The 18,779-nt window shown below is 46.2% G+C and overlaps 1 protein-coding gene across 4 annotated transcripts in view; it reads left to right on the plus strand.

Annotated features, from left to right (window-relative positions):
- Nucleotides 1-248: 248 nt before the first annotated feature.
- Nucleotides 249-18,779, plus strand: part of LOC125757691 (cuticle protein 16.8-like) — a 40,604-nt gene continuing 22,073 nt past the window's right edge. Inside the window, exons 1-4 of one of the 4 annotated variants that reach the window (XM_049413579.1) lie at nucleotides 282-308; nucleotides 15,655-15,708; nucleotides 16,573-16,908; nucleotides 16,978-17,097. In XM_049413579.1, coding sequence (XP_049269536.1) covers nucleotides 297-308; nucleotides 15,655-15,708; nucleotides 16,573-16,908; nucleotides 16,978-17,082 — 507 coding nt within the window. In that variant the 5' untranslated portion in view covers nucleotides 282-296 and the 3' untranslated portion in view covers nucleotides 17,083-17,097. Of the gene's footprint in view, nucleotides 309-15,472; nucleotides 15,544-15,654; nucleotides 15,709-16,572; nucleotides 16,909-16,977; nucleotides 17,098-18,779 lie in introns of those variants that run through there. The other 3 variants (XM_049413578.1, XM_049413577.1, XM_049413575.1) reach the window with 3 other exon arrangements.

Raw genomic sequence — 18,779 nt, forward strand, 5'->3', positions numbered from 1 at the left:
TAACAAGCAAGAGTCACTGACTTCCAGCGACCTTGCCAAACAGCTCACGTCCGACGCCTTTACAAAATTGGAGAGGAGGTGCGGCATAGCATTGCGTCCGGTTCTCGCCCTTCTGATACAGGTGATCGCGCCGTACTTGAATGTATCCTCCAATAATAGCTGCTCACGTTCAATACTCCTTTAGGCGTTAAACGAATTCTTCTTGGGACCTGTATAAAAGCAACAGCGAAGGGCTGCGAATTCGCAGTCTTGTTATCATCTCGACAAGAGGAACACTACCCCTTCAACGATCCACCATGTTCACCAAGGTGCAGTGGAGTTCGTCTCTTCTGTAGTTGGCCGCCATCGCTGACGGCGACGGGCTTACGCATCTCTTTTTTCTGGAATCGTGCATTGCAGGTCCTTCTCTGCTGCCTTGTGGCCGTCGCTGCCTCTGCTCCCGTCGAGGAATACGTAAGTTTTCGCTCATTGTTACGTCAGCTTCAATGCAAATTTCGAGGTTGCCTTAAGAACAATAGTTTGTTGAGCTGAATGGTAACCTATATATTTGCATCGAAAAAATTGAACTTTAACTTCGCATTAAGTGGCACTTAGAAGCTCAAAATACAATTAAATATTTTGACTGCCGTCTGAACGGCAGCGATTTCTTGTCGTCGGCGTGCTGCAAAACATTCTTATCGGTCATCTGAGGCGAGATGGCGCCCACGCAAGCAGGTAGTTAGCTACACGGTGCTCCGGCCGCGAGAAAAGTCGTTTAAGCAACGTAAAAAAAAACTCTGTATACATTTGTTTCTTGTCAATGCTTAAATATCTATTAGAATTACTTAATCTAAAAAGGACAGCACTTGCGAAGGCATCGTTGTCGAGAAACATTTGGAGCCGTCTTAGGCCTCAATATAATCAACTTGTCGACGACGTAGTCGAAATACAACGATTGTTTAAACGAGCACAGCGGTCGATTCCTCCAAGCGCGAAAACACGAAACTTGTGATGTTGCAGTTATAAATTTATATTTGTTTCCAGCCGCAACAACTGATTCATCTAAATTTTCTAAACGACCAGTGCAAGTGGCGCTTGGAATATAAAAATCTGTAGCACCTTCGATAGAGGTGCCAAATTGACTAATACATTGCAGTTATGCGAAGGTCGAATAACTGTTGCAAGGATCATCCTATAGTAGAAAGTAATCTAGTCCTACGCAGAAATTTCCCATTCCGACTAAGCGCTTTCAGTCTGGATACAGCCTGCTTGAACAGAGAAAAAAGCAGAGGAGTGTTGGAAAATTAAGTGTTATCTTCCCGCTCTCTTTCCTCTGTGCAGCCACCGCAGCCATACAGCTTCAGCTACGACACCACCGACGAGTTCGGCACCCGCCTGACCCGCGAGGAGTCCGGTGACGCCAACAACAACAAGGTCGGCTCCTACAGCTACACCGACGCCAACGGCATCTCCCGTACCGTCAAGTACACCGCCGATGCCGAGGGTTTCCACGCCACCGTCGAGACCAACGAGCCAGGAACCAAGAGCTCCAACCCAGCCGATGCCCTGTACACCTCCGCCGCCGTTGAGGTCGCCCCAGCCCCAGCCGCCGCTGTCGTCGCCAAGCCCGTTGTCGCCGCCGTGAAGCCCGTGGTCGTTCAGGCCGCCCCAGCTCCAGTCACCGTTCACGCCGTTCAGGCCGTGCACCCAGCCCAGTTCGACGTGCACGCTGTGCACCCTGCTCAGTTCGCCGTGCACGCTGCCCCCGTTGCCTACACCACTGGCCACCAAGTGGCCCCCCTGACCCTGGTCCACGCAGCTCCCTTCACCATCGGCAAGGCCAAAGCTTAAGCGAAGCATCACTATACATCACCAACACGGACCACGTTGGCAAACACGTTGATTAAACCCGCGCACGTTGCTGCTGCCGGAAGCCAATGGCAACGCATCGTGCACCCCGACTGAACCAATACTACACGAAATACTTTGGAGGTCTTGCTGCTCGTCACTATTTATGTTTAACGAAGAAGTTTATCACATGTTCCCGTTGACAAAGACATTTTAAATAAATACCGCATTTTTTTTTAAAACCAACTGCAGTTGTTAGTTGAAGCCCACATCTACATTTCACACTGCACATTGGATATATTTGGGTCAAAATCTTTCACTGTACGTTCAGTTTCACGTAATCAGTCTTTTATATTGCCTTATCTTAACAGGTGGAAAAGAACCATGGTGTATTGCCATGTTTTACCCTTTTCAGCATAAAAGTTATCAAATGAAATTCCTTCGCTAGACGCCCTAGTCTTGATAACGAATGCGCAAGCAGAGTCTGTTCTGTTATTCTGCAGAAACATACTACTACGTAGAACTGAGAATTGGTTAAAAAGGAATCTGGAAGCATAACAATAATAATTGTTGACGTTTTATGTCCCAAAATCGACTTGACTATGCGAGACGCCTTAATGGAGGGCTACGGAGCTTTTGATCACCTGGTATTCTTTCACGTGCACCTATATCTGAGCACACGGGCCTCTAGCATTTTCTCTTCATCGAAATGTGGACGCCGCGGCTGGAATTACATATCGCGACCTTGTGGTCAGCAGTCGAGCACCATAACTACTAGGCTACCGCGGGGGGTTCTGAATGGATTCTGAAGTCTTCTGACGCGAACTTTTCGAACACGCAATCCATACTTATGTGGCTTTTTTGTATAAATTAGCACCAAAATATTGTTGTTCACCCGATTTCAACTACACTTTCGCCGAAATCTTTAAGGCTGCTATACGTTCAATCTTCCCCGATGTAGAGCAATATGTTCTTGAATGTTGCTAGGTGATTATGTAAAACATAATTTTTGCGATCTCTCTTTTACCACCAATATTTTCATAATAACCAAATGCGCGTGTTTAAGCAATGCGAACGACGAGACAGGGAAGAAATCCGGCAGATCACACGCATTGTTGTAACCGGTTTGATGCGAAGCAGTCAGCGAGTAGCTGCCTATATATGCTGCATATATATAGGTGCCTATATAGACACTGCCTTTCGCAAGCTGCACCGAAATGTCTGGGAAAATTCCAGATTATTTTAGAATCTCTTTAGTAGCACGGAATGTTGCCGTAGCTTTGAAGCAAGTTTCTCATTGTGGCGGCAACGTTTTGTCAACATTGGGTGGCACTAGGGTCCTCAATAGCCTTGAGCGCGCCAGCGCGAACAGAGTTTATTTTAGAACTAGCGCTGCCACCATTGATAAGACTCGAAGTTTGATGCCACATGTATAACTGCCGGCGAGCCTAACCGCAGATCAGATTACTCGACGGCTGACGACTGTTCCTGCCGCTATCAGTGTACAGCGTGATTCGCTTGTACGTTGGCTTTCATTTTCCGGGCACAGGTTCGTCTGAATAAAGAGTTTCGTATTTCCCAGTCTTTTTGCCGGCTTCGTCAACGTCATGACCACGTGATAGTACCTATGTATGTGCGTGTGTACGTTTGTATATGTGTGCGTGTACATAACACATATGCAAAAATAAAAAACTTCGGTGAAGGCCCGACCCCACCTCCCACCCCTTATCTACGTCAGTGGTAGGCGTATAGATAGATAGATAGATAGATAGATAGATAGATAGATAGATAGATAGATAGATAGATAGATAGATAGATAGATAGATAGATAGAAAGATAGATAGATAGATAGATAGATAGATAGATAGATAGATAGATAGATAGATAGATAGATAGATAGATAGATAGATAGATAGATAGATAGATAGATAGATAGATAGATAGAAACGGTCAAAGCGCATTTGGTTCGCTAAGAAATTCTTCGCATTTAAGTACCAACAGTACACAGTGCGGTAAAAGGAAGCACACAATGTCCGTCATTCTCGCTGTTTCGCGACAATGCTTACGTGAGCCAACTAACATGACTCCTTCTACAGAAGTACGTGCTCTCTCAGTGCGCCGTAGCGATGCCTTTTCCGACGTTAAACATTTTCGTGATTTTTGTGCTTCGCAAGTGGTCAGAACAACGGTACAATCTGAATCACACTTGTCTAGAGCAGCCGGTTGGCCGCTTCAGCCACCCTTTTTTGCTAAAAATATGCAGAGAGCGACGCCGGAATGAAACCAAACCTAGCCATACCGTATATCGCATCACTGTGCTACCATTGAAGCACGCACGGAAGCTTGTAGCTAACATAAAGTAGCAGCTGCGGACGGCGCCACCTTCCACAGCCACGTGCTCGACCGCTCCAGACATGTGTGATTCAGACTGCAAGCCCACGAAAACGACGGGATAGGCCGCACGTGAGTGGTGGATAAGACTATAGCATGGAATCAAGCATAACTTACACTCTTAATCAGGTATTGGCTAAATGCTGGCTATATCCGGGAAACGAGACGGAAAATCTCCAATTCCCTCGCTATATCTAGCACTTTAAGCGGGACCTGATTAAGAGTCTATCGCTGCAAAACAGCGGTCGAGGCCTTTCTTCAAGATGAAGATAAAAGGAACAGTATATAGAATGCACAGAAAGGTATTAAAAAAAGATATTTAAAGCAGTTACGCATGCCTAGCACCTCTTCCGCTTTACTTTTTCTGAAAACCTTATGTCTTTCTATTGTTATTGCGGAAACAAGCCTTTGTTAACTTGAAGAACTGTTACTAGTTGCGCTTAACCCTACAAAGCCTTCAGACATTGTAGACTTAACTATCTATGATAGGTCAGGAAAGCCGTAACTCACCTTACTTGCCAATACAGCACTCAGTGATCTGAATTCATTAGATGACGCAATGCACAAGATGTCCGCCGTAGCACTCACGGCATAAATTAGCACTGACGCTTTATTTATGAGAATGTCTCAAAATATTATCAATAAGTTTCCTTTGTTCACTCCAGATTTTAGCGGCATAGTGCCAATAAAGCTCCTAGAGCTCTGCAATCATGCAACAGAAAAATGATCTCGATGCAATACCTAAAACATCTGGAATGGCCTCGTAGGCAAAAGATGTTTCTGAAATAATGGAAGTTTGGCCAGCTGGTATTCCATTTCAGCAGGCAGCGCACAAGACAAGACAAGGCGGGTTGAAAACGGATGAAGGCAAGCGGTAACTTCGAACAAAGTTATTTCTACAGCATCCTCTCCATATTTAGGGGTGTGATGCTGTATCAATAAATCATTTGGTAGTTATGCGTTTCCCTTCATCCGTTTCCAACCTGTCCTTGTATTGCGCTGCGCGTTAGATGCTGAGATTAATTTATGGTATAAACGAATGTAACTGCTAAATGTTTCCTGATTTTGCGCCTGAGCATTGCTTCAACCTCTTTCGATTTAAGGAATGCTCGTGCGTGTACACATAGGAGTTACGAAATCTACACACCCGGTCTGAGTCTTTGCTTGCGTGGAAGTCTTAACAAGCGTTTCTTTGAATCTCAATGCCTTAGATGCCTCATCAAACGCGAACGTTAATGGACCATTGGCGGCGTCGCCGGTGCCACTATGACGTCACATAACATTCCGACATGTGATGGCATCATCATATGACATCATCGTTTGGTCAAAAGTGGGATGAAGGCCAGAAAGCTTGAAATGCCTACAATTCTGGAGGCATTGTGAAACCACGTTAGGTGCAGAAAGATTTCGGGGTAAGGGACCTAGAATGATTCGTACATCGATTGAGCAGAAAAACAAGATGCCTTTCGCATTTGCATATGGGACCCTGTGAGGACCCTGTCATCATCATCAGCAAAAGCATCAACAAGATGAGCAGCTGCGTAAGTTGGCGTGTTGCCTTACGGACACGTAGTGGGCCGTTCGCCGATTCGCAAAAGGAAGAATTACGGCGTAGTGGGCACTGCGCAGCTGTACTTGCAGTAGGCGTTCTTCGTTTGAAACGGCCAATGTTACGCGCACAGGCGTTCGTTTCCATGACGCAATGTTGATGCATGCACCGAAAACCGAAGCGAGACTAGCAATTGAGAAAGCGATGCGCACGAGGCCTGATTACATTATCGCGTTCTACGCTTGAAGGCGAAGCTCAAGCGTCCTCCATGTTTTTTACAGCACTGCATCTTTTTCATGCTTTCAGGCACTGACTGCGGGGCGCGAGGGCTCATGAACTACACGGATAGTTTCCTAACCACGTGTGTACACGTATTTCCGCACATGAGTGTTGTGGTCAAGAGCAGCAAGCAAATTTGCTTCACTGCTGTTATGTAAGTTTACTTTTTTAGGTAGTAGAAATCTCAACAGGGTTTGTTGCTGAGCTAGTTGGTTCATCACTTGAGAAATACAGGTATAGCGCAAAAAAGTATGGGGACGAAGTGAAGCCATGAACTGACAAAAACGGGCGCCACGTGTTTGTCAGGTAATGTGTTCGCTTAGTTCCCTACCCTTTAGCGTTATGCTTATTTTGCTCAAAAAGTATCGGGTTCGCCGAGTGCTTCCCATGTGCTTTTAAACGCAGTTGCATTTAATATTATTATTGCTTGTGAAGTACGATAAAAATGTGGTTCCAGTGTGGTGTACACAAAGTTTTCATGTTGCTATATGTTGCAACAAGCTATGCACTGAAAATTGGACGCACTCCTTTCTCAAACGGCATGCCCCTAAGAGGACATTATGGAGGGAACGCACACCATAATAGAAGGCTGAGGCGTGCTCCCAAATAGGGATAGTTAGCCTTTTTTTAACTACTGATAGACATCATAACAGTGGGTGCAAATGGTCAAACCGGGGAATTCCCGGCGTCACGCCAGGATCGGCTAGCTTACATAGACCCAACGACGGATTGCCAACAACGGCTAGCTTACATAAACAGAATGACGGCTTGCCGACATCGGCTGAATTACGGCAGGCCCATATAGAACCGACGCTGGCGAACCCATATCGGCCCATTGTCGGCAAGTCCACATTGTATCGATGCGGGTGCAAGTGGCGCGAGCGTGATTTGCCGACGCCGGCCCAGTGTTGTTGCCGACATCTTCCGACGTTAGGCCACGATCGCTCCAATGTCAATGTGCTGCCTGGGCAGGAAGACGCAGTTATGCCCTCTCCTATTGCACTATGAGTCACCATGGCAGGTTGCGAATCACTCGTAGTAAAAATATACAGACGAAACTTACACACATTCAGTTAGATCAGATGGCATCTGCTACTACCAGTGTGCTCGAGCACGTAGTGAATACGTGTGTCGTTTGCCTTCAGTTCGCACTTATGCGGCTTCAAATTGTCCTGCAATTTTGCCTTTTGCGTGGCAGCAAATGGTGCCTTTTTGAAGGCAGCACAGGAGAGAATCCCACCTGGTCAATGACTGCTGCCGATCGAGACAAATGTAAGAGGGAACACCTAGTTTATGTGATCCTGAAAAGCCTCCGTGCTGGATCACGCAATGCTTCAGAGTTCGCCTGCCTATCCGATATTTGTAATGTGCGCAATAATACGTACTGAAAAGTATAAATTGTGTTTCTATTTTATCTGTTAAGCAAACGTCTACAAGGTTAAGAAAATGCTTGGAATGGCGCCGTTTAAAAGTCTGCTATGAATTTGTCACCAAACAAGGGGCAGCATGTATCAAAAGAATTGTTGAGAGTAATAGCAAAGAATGAATGAATGAAAACTCCACGCAGAACGTACTTTGGGAGTTTTCCGAAGATGATTTTTTTTAATTTAACTCCTTGGAATTGTCTGAGTGGTGCGTAATACGTAAAGCTTATTTATAAGTTGCAGCTTTCCCTAGAACGTTGTTTTCGGGCGGCACCAATATGGCGCCTTTATCCTTTTCCCTATATTTTTCGCCAGCGTCTGAAACGGCGCTAGATGTGTTAACGAGCTCATATGGTTCAGATATATTTACGTTTTGCAATAGTGGATGTTTAACCCCGCGAACATTACAGGCCAACAAGTGTGATCTTCTCGTAAAGCATCTTCTCGTAAAGTTCTTCATCGCCATTTATTGGATCAATAATATCCGCTCACTATGGCGGGCTACTACTGTGACCCTAATGCCTAAGCGGCACGTGTATATTTTGGTCAATGTATGCAGTGTAGCAATATCTTGAAGTGCTGAACTGCCAGCTGCCTGTACCTGGGATGACTGGCTGGGGTCGAACACTTGAAAGCGTTCAAGGAACATTTTTAACAAGTCACAGTTTCGCCGCAAAGGCAAAGCAATTGATGCGATAGCAAGAAATTGGAATGTCACACGAAGAACGACGTGCAACTCGCTACTTGGAGCGCGGCGCTGAAGCACAAAGAAGGACGCCCATAAAAACGCACAGGTATACACAGGACAAGCGTCAACTAACAACTGTCACAGTTGTTACGTCTTTGCGCTTGAGCAACGGGCTGCAAGTGTGGAGAATGGAGAATCAGACGATCTTAGATATTTCTTTTTCTTTTAAACTGCTTTGTGTGGAGTGACCCTCAGCGTATCCTGCCACAACGGGGCATATGACGCAAGGTGTGCCTAGTGTTCTTTTTTTTTGCGTTCCACATCACGAGTGGGTACAAAAAAGGGCCACTTTCTCGTGTGTGTCTCAAGGACATTTTCTCAAGAACGTGTTTGCTGATAGCAAACACGTTCAAGCTCCTCCGAGATATGCGTGCCACCAGCCGTAAATGGTGTATATAAATACAGAGTTGAAAACTGGGGCCCCAAGGAGCTTGGGGACCCAAGAAGTTAGCGAGCCGCCAGGGCACATGCGAAGAACCTAAGCACTCTTGGTCTCTTGGGTTAGCGTTGTCTCAAGACGCCAAAATATAAAACTAGCGTGGGTCCCCAAGGCGCCTTAGGTCGCCAGCGATATGACGCAGAAGCAGCGCGGGCCACGACAAGGTAAGGCCCTCGTCCCGCAAGATTTTAATTTCGCGACGTGTGGCACCCTGCGCGTTTGACCTTATGCAGGGTGCCTTTCTCCCAAATCTCAAACTCTGCTGCTCGTCCCAACGCAAGAGCAGCCTACCCAACGCAGCGTGGGGACTTAGCATCTTTTGTCTCCAAAGCTCAAGCTCTCTAGAGCTCGCCGGTATTTCACCTGCGCATGCATGGCGTGTGGTTCAGGTGTCCAACCAAGCGCGCTGAGGAGCAAGGGGTCACTGATTCGAATACCCAGTCGGGTGCTTCGGAATATTTTTCTTCTGCTTTATTTTTCTTTTTTTTCTATATACATACACATACCTATCTAGGACATGACGGCGACGGCGGCGGCAAACATCCCGCCGCGAGTGCCAATATAATTGTTATCGCAATAAAAACACAAATTCACGCCATTGCAACGGCAAGCCTCTAATGTGTATTTTGTTGGTGTATCCTCAATTCTCGTGAGCTTTGTGTACTTCACATGTCAAGGACTGGCGCAAAAGAAAAAGAAAAACGGTGCTTTGCCCAGCGGCGGTCGCATTTTTGACGGAGGCGAGAATTGCGAGAGGCCCGTGTACTTAGATTTAGGTGCACGTTAAAGAATCCCAGGTGGTCGAAATTACTCGAGTCCTCCACTACGGCGTGCCTTATAATCATATCGCGATTTTCGCACTTAAAACCTCAGAACATCAAAACTATTTTTGAATGTGGCTGCCACAAATATCGATGATTCGATTAATCGATGAAAGAAAACTCGACGATTAATACACGAAAAAAATTTTAACAAAAGCTGACGCCGTCTCTTACGCATTCACCTAAGATTACTGGAAGGCGAAAACCATCTTATTTTTCTTTTTCGTCTCAGTAGGTTGTATTGATCCCCGGTGCCGAAAAGTTTCTGCACCTTGGGTGGCTATGCATTTCTTCCGGGATTGGAAGCCATGCAAGCTTACTGCACTCCGGGATCGGACCACCTATGACCAAGTGGTGATGTCATGAAATGAGCCACAATGACTTCAAGAGGACCTCGTGATGACGTCACAGGGGCCGTCATCGCATGATGCTGATTTTGCATCGCTTGTGTACACACTGACGCCGACGGTCACTTTTCGTGTTTCATGGGGCAACTAAGGCTTTCGCCTTGATTAATTCACATGTCCATTCCTTCTTTTAGAGGTATAGTAGGACGAAGCTCGGAGAGCCTTGAAGACTTGCACCCTATGGAAGAATAATGTCGATGGAATACTCTAAACAACTACAAATGCCCCGTACGCAACACTGATTTTTGGCATCAACTTGAGTTACTGCTCAATGTTTCCTAATTTTACGGATAAATTTCGCGCATAATTACTATGCGTAATTTTTGCGTAAATATTGCTGGAATACTTTTTACGAGCTAAAAGAATGTTCTTGGATGAACATGTAAAACATTTTCATGAGTGCTCATTGAGGCTATGAGAAAACAGTCGAGAACATTATCTGTCACTCCTTCGGCTTTGACCCAAACACTGTCCTTTGGGTCTTGAAGAGAGAAGGCCATCGCTATTTTGCGAAATCGACCTACCCGGCCTGACTCGTTTCCAGCGTGCAAATGATAACAAGCGTTTCCATTTCATTGCTCTCTTTCTCTCTCTCTCTCAATGTGATCACCAAACCAGAAAACTTTCTCATCTGCTTCCTTTCTATTTTTCATATTGATCTCTCAACATTGCGTTTAAGCAGTGAGCACCAACTTTCGAAAAAGACATGCTGTGAATTACCGAGTAGACATTATCATCTCAAACTGCTGTCCCTTATTGGTCTCCAATCTCTTTCTACTCGAAAGTATGTTTTCTTGGCTATAACGCTGCCAAATGTGCGCAAATATGTTGCGTTCATTCGATTGGTTACCGGAACTGTCCACATTTTTGCATTCTAATGCTGCATTTATTCATGAACCTACTATTTTTCTATGAATATTACATTCTCTGTCGACAATTTTACATGGAATAAATGGATACATAAAAATAGTCCGCAGTAAAGCGAAAGGGCGCAGTAGGGGTAGTAAAAGGACCACAATTATAGCGGTCTACTTGCTTCCCCTACAACACGATTCACTGGTCATGGCATGAATAACGCAAAATACCTGTCGCGTACGTTATGAAACCCTATCTCTCAGTCACGTGTGGCACATACCCGAATATCAGAGTTAATGTTATGCGGGTATGTGCCACAGGTGATACAGAGTTTCAACCAACACTGTAACGGCGAACACACACATTGACAGGCAACGAAAGGCGTGATAATAATAATTGTTCGGGTTTTATGTCCTAAAACCACTATATGATTATGAGAGATGTCATAGCGAAGGGCTCCGAAACTTTTGAACCTCTGGTATTCTTTAACGTGCACCGAGATTGCACAGTACACGGGCATCTAGCATTTTGCATAAATCGAAATGCGACCGCGGCGGCCGGGATGAACTCGCGACCTTCAGTTCAGCAGCCGGGCACCGTAACCGCTATACCACCGCGGCCGACGCAAGAAAAGTGTGGGAGCTGTAGACAGAACACCCCTGGAAGACGCTCAACTACCATCCACTCGTCCACGTGGTTCGCAACGTGGACCACGTGGATTGCACAAAACCCGGGTTCAATGCTTCCTACAATAAATCTGCCGAGAGAACCGGGCCTCTCATCATTACCGGTGACTTCAACATTGACTTATCAAGACCCAACAACGCCTCGACCTTATACTGTGTGAAATACGGCTTCCATGTGGACCGGGCATCAAAAGACCTCGCTGCCACATCAAGGACAGGCGACTATATAGATCATTTCATCGTAAGAGGCATCCAAGGTTTCCACCAGCTGTACTATACCTCGCACTTCACTACACTTAGACCCTTCGTAGCCGTGATCACAAACGGATCGGGTAACAAGTCCGGTTTAGCTGCTGTGCTCACTGATCACGGTGATGATCTTGTTCAAGAACTGTCAAGAACCCCTCCTACACATACACATAGGTTCGTGAAACGTGCGTGCGTTCTCCGTCATATCGGACAAGTATAGGCAAAACTGTAACGCATTTCTAACAACTGCAACTGTGACTGTAACGTACGTGCAGTGCTCCTGCGCATGCCACTCGGCTGCGTACCATATATCTAGGGAAGCATTCCTTAATGTGAATCTGTGCTTCTTGTGCATTTATGCTTCTTCTTTGTCCTGTTCGAATTCGTGCTATCCAGTATTGAAGAATATAAGCACTACATATCAGGTTACCGCGTGTCGTGTTGGTAACACTGATGTTGCTGTTGGCATCGCTTTGCAACTGTAAACAACTCGTTATATAATACATATGCGACTCTTCAACAAATGAGTGTGGGTATACCACTTCCACATTTCTCTAGCGTCATTCCATAAAGTTTCGCTCAATGCGAAAAATTACGCCACAGTCACCATCCCGCGCATGCTGAGCATAACATCGATTCCCACTGTACGTGGGATCTGCCGATTTTTTAGGGGCGAAGCTCTTTATGCCGTGGGTCTGTTCATCCTCCGTTTGTAGGTTGGTTTGTAGTAGCCGCCCCTAGTTCGTGAGAAGCGTGCGTTCTGGTATGCAGTAAAAGAAGACGACGACGTTGACGAGTGACACTCTCGTGCGTGTTCGCCTGTGTGGCGTTCTTTCTTATAGACCCTTTCGCTGTTTACAAACAAAGCTGCTGGACGACTTCCGGTCTCGTGCGCCGGTGTTGCCGAGTAGCGTTGGCGAGGAACAAAAGCCTTAGCGAGTAACCGGCACATTTTCAACACTTTTCTCCCTGTGTCCGGCCAAATATTTTATATAAATATTTTTCTAAGCTGCACACACAGTAATATAAGAGTTAGTCCTTCACTTCAAGCGCCTTCTTTTTACCTGAAAGCGGAAAAAGTCTCTCCTTACTCTGGCAGAACTTCAAAAGCACGCTTTCTGCTTCGGCGTTAGAGAGTGATAATTGAAGTGACCGGAAGTTTCTTGGGTGCAACACCTGCTGCTGCTATCGCAATCTTGAAACCGACCGAAAAGGCGAATTTACTACGTCTCGTGTTTTCAACGACACCCGAAGACAATATTTCAGAAGTAACGCGCCATGAGGCTCCCTCTTGGCACGCTTTCTCTTTAGCTCAGAGTCGCCAGATGGAAGACAAGGCTGCGGAACGGAGGGCACGGAAGGCGGCGGCAGCGCGCGCTCGTAGACAGAATCCTGAGGTGAGAGCCCGCGAGGCCGAAGCTGCACGTCGACGACACGAAGCATATTCCGCCGTTCGAGCCCACGAGGCCGAAGCTGCTCAACAAGCTGCACGGCTGCGGCGCGAAGACCCCGCCGTTCGAGCCCGCGAGGCCGAAGCTGCTCGACAAGCTGCACGGCTGCGGCGAGAAGACCATCCGAGGGACGTGTATAGACCTGGTATTTTCTAATTTCCAGTTGCAACTCGTACAAGAACCGCTGTCCCTTCACTTCACGGACCATAAAGCCGTGATAATGAAGGGACAACGCAAGCGAAGCTTCATCTAATTAAGAAAAATAAAAGTTTCATGTTTGTATTATAAACACCATGTTTCTCACTCTTCATATGATGATTGATGGGGCGTTACACAGAGCATTCACGGTTTACCGATGATTCTCTCCGGAGCTTCGCCCCACTCATCATCATTCACCACGTGGATATGCTGTGATTTTTTTTCCTGGTCACTACATGTCAGACTAGTGAATATGCTCCGCCGCGGTGGTCTAGTGGCTATGGCGCTCGACTGTTGACCCAAAGGTCGCGGGCTCGAATCCCGGCCGCGGCGGCTGCATTTTCGATGGAGGCGAAAATGTTTGAGGCCCGTGTACTTGTATTTATGTGCACGTTAGAGAACCTCAAGTGGTCGCAATTTCCAGAGCCCTCCACTACGGCGTCCTTCATAATCATATCGTGGCTTTGGGACGTTAAACCCCAGATAATATTATTGTTACACTAGTCAATTTTTTGTGCATTAGAAACAACTTAGGGATCAGAAATGTACCTTTTCTTGTTCCTGATGAAACTTAAGTCTACAAACAACCTTGTAAGAAGCTTCTGCCGAAGCAGGTTGGAAATGATAGTTTTCCTAAGAGGCTCGTTCCCCCCAAGAATGCGAACTCAGAAAAACGACTTTAGATATTTGACAACATGCCATTTATTGCGATGGTCAAAAACTTTTATCAAAGTGACCTCCTGCATAAATATGGCCTTCGTCATACATTACAGTGTTTCCTCACAATTTCATGCAATCCTCTTCAATTTTTCGCAGCTTTCGAGCTGTGAATGTTGCTCACAACACGTGTTGGTCACAAAATGAAATATGCACTGATCGCAATGAATTCCCAGGAAAACGAACATATAAGCTCAGTGGCACACAAACACAGCAGGAGTAACTCAGGATTGGCGCGAAAGCAGCGGCACATGATGACGTCATACATTTCCGCCAATTTCAGCTTCAGTTCTTGTTTTCCAACGACTTTGCTGTCGGCGCGTGGCTCAAAATATCACTTGTTATTTTATTTGTTTATTCTCTCACGCACTTTCGATAGAAGGTTTTCTGTGACTTAAAAGCGCTAAAAACAAACAATGTAACACGGGCATTCACTTTGCGTTCGGCTTCTTGCCTGCTTTGCAGCCGGGTCTTGAAAGGGGCATTTCAGAGACGCTCTCCCCAGCAAATCCGCGCCAGCCACTGGTAAAAAGATATTTTATTTTTTTCTGCTGCACAGATGATAACAAATCTTGGTGAGCATGGTATTTAATGAACCATCTATCCAAAACATCTCAAAGTTTAAAATGCATATTTTTTCGAAAATCGGGTTTTAGCTGCGCATTCCCCCTTAAAAATAGTAACAGCTTCTTTTGTGAATATGGTCCCTGACTATCAAGTCGATTTCATGTACGATTTAAACTGGGCTAAACCTCCTTCGAGGACACAACAGAAATAGAGGTAGACAGCCCCGAGCTCGTCCAGTCACTTCTTTTACATCTGTTACTTTGTCCACGCGATTTTAACTCACTTTAAATGTCGGACGAACTAGCCCGCACCACGTTTTACTGACGTAAGGTGTTTTGTTCCTGACACCTTTATGTAGCAGCGCCAATAATAAACAAAAACTGAAATTCCTCACCTCCACTGTTTTATATCGAGCAATATAACTATTGGTTTCACACTTGTCAATTATATTATGCAGATTGGCAAGCACGCTTGGAGTAGGAGATACCCTAAATACTTTACTTTCTAAATAGAGTTAAAGTTACTTTCTAATAGAGTTAAATTTAGAGTAATGTTACCAGGATATATCTTTTCAGGAGCATGCTTACCCATGGATCTTATGCATCAAAGAAAGCAGTCCTCAGCACTGTAACAAGCAAGAGTCACTGACTTCCAGCGACCTTGCCAAACAGCTCACGTCCGACGCTTTTACAAAAGTGGAGAGGAGGTGCGGCATAGCACTGCGTCCGGTTCTCGCCCTTCTGATACAGGTGATCGCGCTGTACCTGAATGTATCCTCTAATAATAGCTGCTCACGTTCAATACTCCTTTAGTCGTTAGACTAATTCGTATTGGGACCCGTATAAAAGCAACTGCTCCGGCTGCGATGGCCCAGTCTTGTTCTCATCTCGACAAAAGGAACACTATCCTTTCAACGAGCCACCATGTTCACCAAGGTGCAGTGGAGCGCGTCTCCGTAGCATTTGTGCGACTTTCTAGATGGCCGTCATCGATGACGACGAGGGGCTTACGCATCTCTTTTTTTTTTCTGGAATCGTTCATTGCAGGTACTTCTCTGCTGCCTTCTGGCCGTCGCTGCCTCTGCTCCCGTTGAGGAATACGTGAGTTTTCGTTCAGTTTCAACGTAAGCTTCAATGCAAATATCAAATTTCACTTGAGAACAATGGTTTGTTGAACTAGGTGGTAGTCTACATATATTTGTAACGAGAAAATTGAAATTTAACTTGGCATTAGGTGGCACCTAAAAACTCAACATACAACTAATAATTTTGACTGCCGTCAGAACTGCAGCCATTTGTTGTCGTCGGCCTGCTTCAAAACATTCTTATCAGCCATGGGGGGCGAGATGGTTCGCACGCAAGCAGGTAGCTAACTACACGGCGCATCGGCCACAAGCAAAGTTCTTAAAGCAAGGTATAAAACACTGTCTACATGCGTTCCCTGTAAGTGCTTAAATATGTCTCAGTTACTTAATCAAAAAAGGACAGCACTCGCGAAGGCATCGTTGTCGAGAAACAATTGGAGCCATCTTAGGCTTCAATATATGCAACTTGTTGACGACGTAGTCGAAAAACAACGAATGTTTAAATGAGCACAGTGGTCGATTCTTACAAACGCAAAAACATGAAGCCTGTGATGTTGCAGTTGTAAATTTATATTTGTTTCCAGCCGCAACAACTAAATAATCTAATTTTTCTAAACGACCAGTGCAAGTGGCGCTTGGAATATAAAAATCTGTAGCGCTTTCGATAAAGGCGCCAAATTGACTAATACATTGCAATTATAGCAAGTTGAATTACTGTTGCTAGGACCATCCAAGTAGATCGTAATTTAGTCCTACGCACCAATTTCCCATTCCCACTAAGTGCTTTTAGTCTGGACGCAGCTTACTCCAACAGAGAAAAAAGACAGAGGAGTGTTGGAACTTTGAGAGCTTTATTCCTGCTCTTTTCCCCTCCGTGCAGCCACCACAGCCATACAGCTTCAGCTACGACACCACCGACGAGTTCGGCACCCGCCTGACCCGCGAGGAGTCCGGTGACGCCAACAACAACAAGGTCGGCTCCTACAGCTACACCGACGCCAACGGCATCTCCCGTACCGTCAAGTACACCGCCGATGCCGAGGGTTTCCACGCCACCGTCGAGACCAACGAGCCAGGAACCAAGAGCTCCAACCCAGCCGATGCCCTGTACACCTCCGCCGCCGTTGAGGTCGCCCCAGCCCCAGCTGCCGCTGTCGTCGCCAAGCCCGTTGTCGCCGCCGTGAAGCCCGTGGTCGTCCAGGCCGCCCCAGCTCCAGTCACCGTTCACGCCGTTCAGGCCGTGCACCCAGCCCAGTTCGCCGTGCACGCTGTGCACCCCGCTCAGTTCGCCGTGCACGCTGCCCCCGTTGCCTACACCACTGGCCACCACGTGGCCCCCTTGACCCTGGTCCACCCAGCTCCCTTCACCATCGGCAAGGCCAAGGCTTAAGCGAAGCATCATTATAAATCACGAACACACACCACGTAGACAAACAAGTTTATCAAACCAGCACACGTGTCTGCTGCCGGAGGCCACGGCAACCCATCATCCAACCCGACGAAACCAATACTACACCGAATATTTGGTTTTGCTACTCGTCACTATTTATGTTTAACGAAGAAGTTTATCACATGTTGCCGTTGACAAAGAAATTTTAAATAAATATACATTTTTGCAAAACCGACTGAAGCCCACATCTACATTTCACTGTGCAGGAGGGATCGATTTGGGTGAAAATCTTTCACTGTAAGCTCAGTTTCACGTAATCGATAATTTATATTGCCGTATCTTATCAGGTGAAAAAAACCATTGTGAATTGCCATGTTGTACACATCTCAGCATAGAAGTTATCAAAAGAAATCGATTCGTCACATGCCCTAGTCTTGACCATGTATGCGTGCGTATATTATGTTCTTTTTTCCACAGATACATACCATGTAGAACCCAGACTTGGTTGAAAAAGAATATGGAGGCATAATATTAAAAATCTCCAGGTTTTACGTCCAAAAACCTCGACCATCTTATGAGAGACGTCTTAGTGGATGGCTGCAGAGGTTTTGATCACCTGGGATTCTTTCCCGCGCACCTAAATCTAAGCACACGGGCCTCTAGCGTTTTCCCTTCATCAAAATGTGGCCGAAGCGGCTGGAATTAGATACCGCGACCTTGTGGTCAGCAGCCGAGCACCATAACCACTAGACTACCATGGGGGGTTCTGGATGGAATCAGTCTTCTGACGCGAACTTTCCGAACACACAATCAATACATATGTGGTTTTTTAAATGCGAAGCATTTCTTAGCGAACCTCAGGCACTTTGGGCGTTTCTATCTACGTATCTATCTATCTATCTATCTAGCCGCCTACGTCTGGGAGCTCTCGCGGTCGTCCTCATAGGTTCTAATATACCAAAATTTGCATTGCATAGGATGAGTGCATGACGAACACGATCCACTGGTGATGACATGAATAACGCAAAATACCTGTTGCGCACATCATGAAACACTTTCTCTCAGTCACGTGTGGCACATACCCGCATACCACAGATCATGGTATGCGGGTATGTGCCACAGGTGATAACAGAGTGACAATAAACGCAGTAACCGCGAACATACACATTCACACGGAAGGAAAGTGATCAATAATAGTAATTGTTGGTGTTTTACGTTCCAAAACCAGGGTATGATTATGAGAGGCGCCATAGTGAAGGGTTCCGGAAGTTTTAATTATCTGGTCTTCCTTAACCTGCAGTGGCATCGCAAATACACGGGCCTCTAGCATTTCGCCTCCATCGAAATGCGACCGCCGCGGCCGGGATCGAACCCGCGACCTTCGGGTCAGCAGCCGAGCACCGTAACCACTACCCCACAGCGGCCGACGCAAGGAAGGTTAGGGAGCTGAAGACAGAGCACCCCTGGAAGTCGCTGGACTGCCATCCACTTGTCCACGCGGTCCACAACGTCGACCACGCGGATTACGCAAAAACCGGGGTGAATGCTTCCTATAATTCTGCCGAGAGAGCCATGTCCCTTATGATTACCGGTGACTTCAGCATTGATTTATCAAAACCCAACAACGCCTGCTTCTTAGACAACATTAATGAGGGCTTGAATGGGGACAGGGCATCACAAGACGTCGGTGCCACGTC

The sequence above is a fragment of the Rhipicephalus sanguineus genome, chromosome 3, assembly GCF_013339695.2.
Source record: "Rhipicephalus sanguineus isolate Rsan-2018 chromosome 3, BIME_Rsan_1.4, whole genome shotgun sequence".
NCBI classification, from domain to species: Eukaryota; Metazoa; Arthropoda; class Arachnida; order Ixodida; family Ixodidae; genus Rhipicephalus; species Rhipicephalus sanguineus.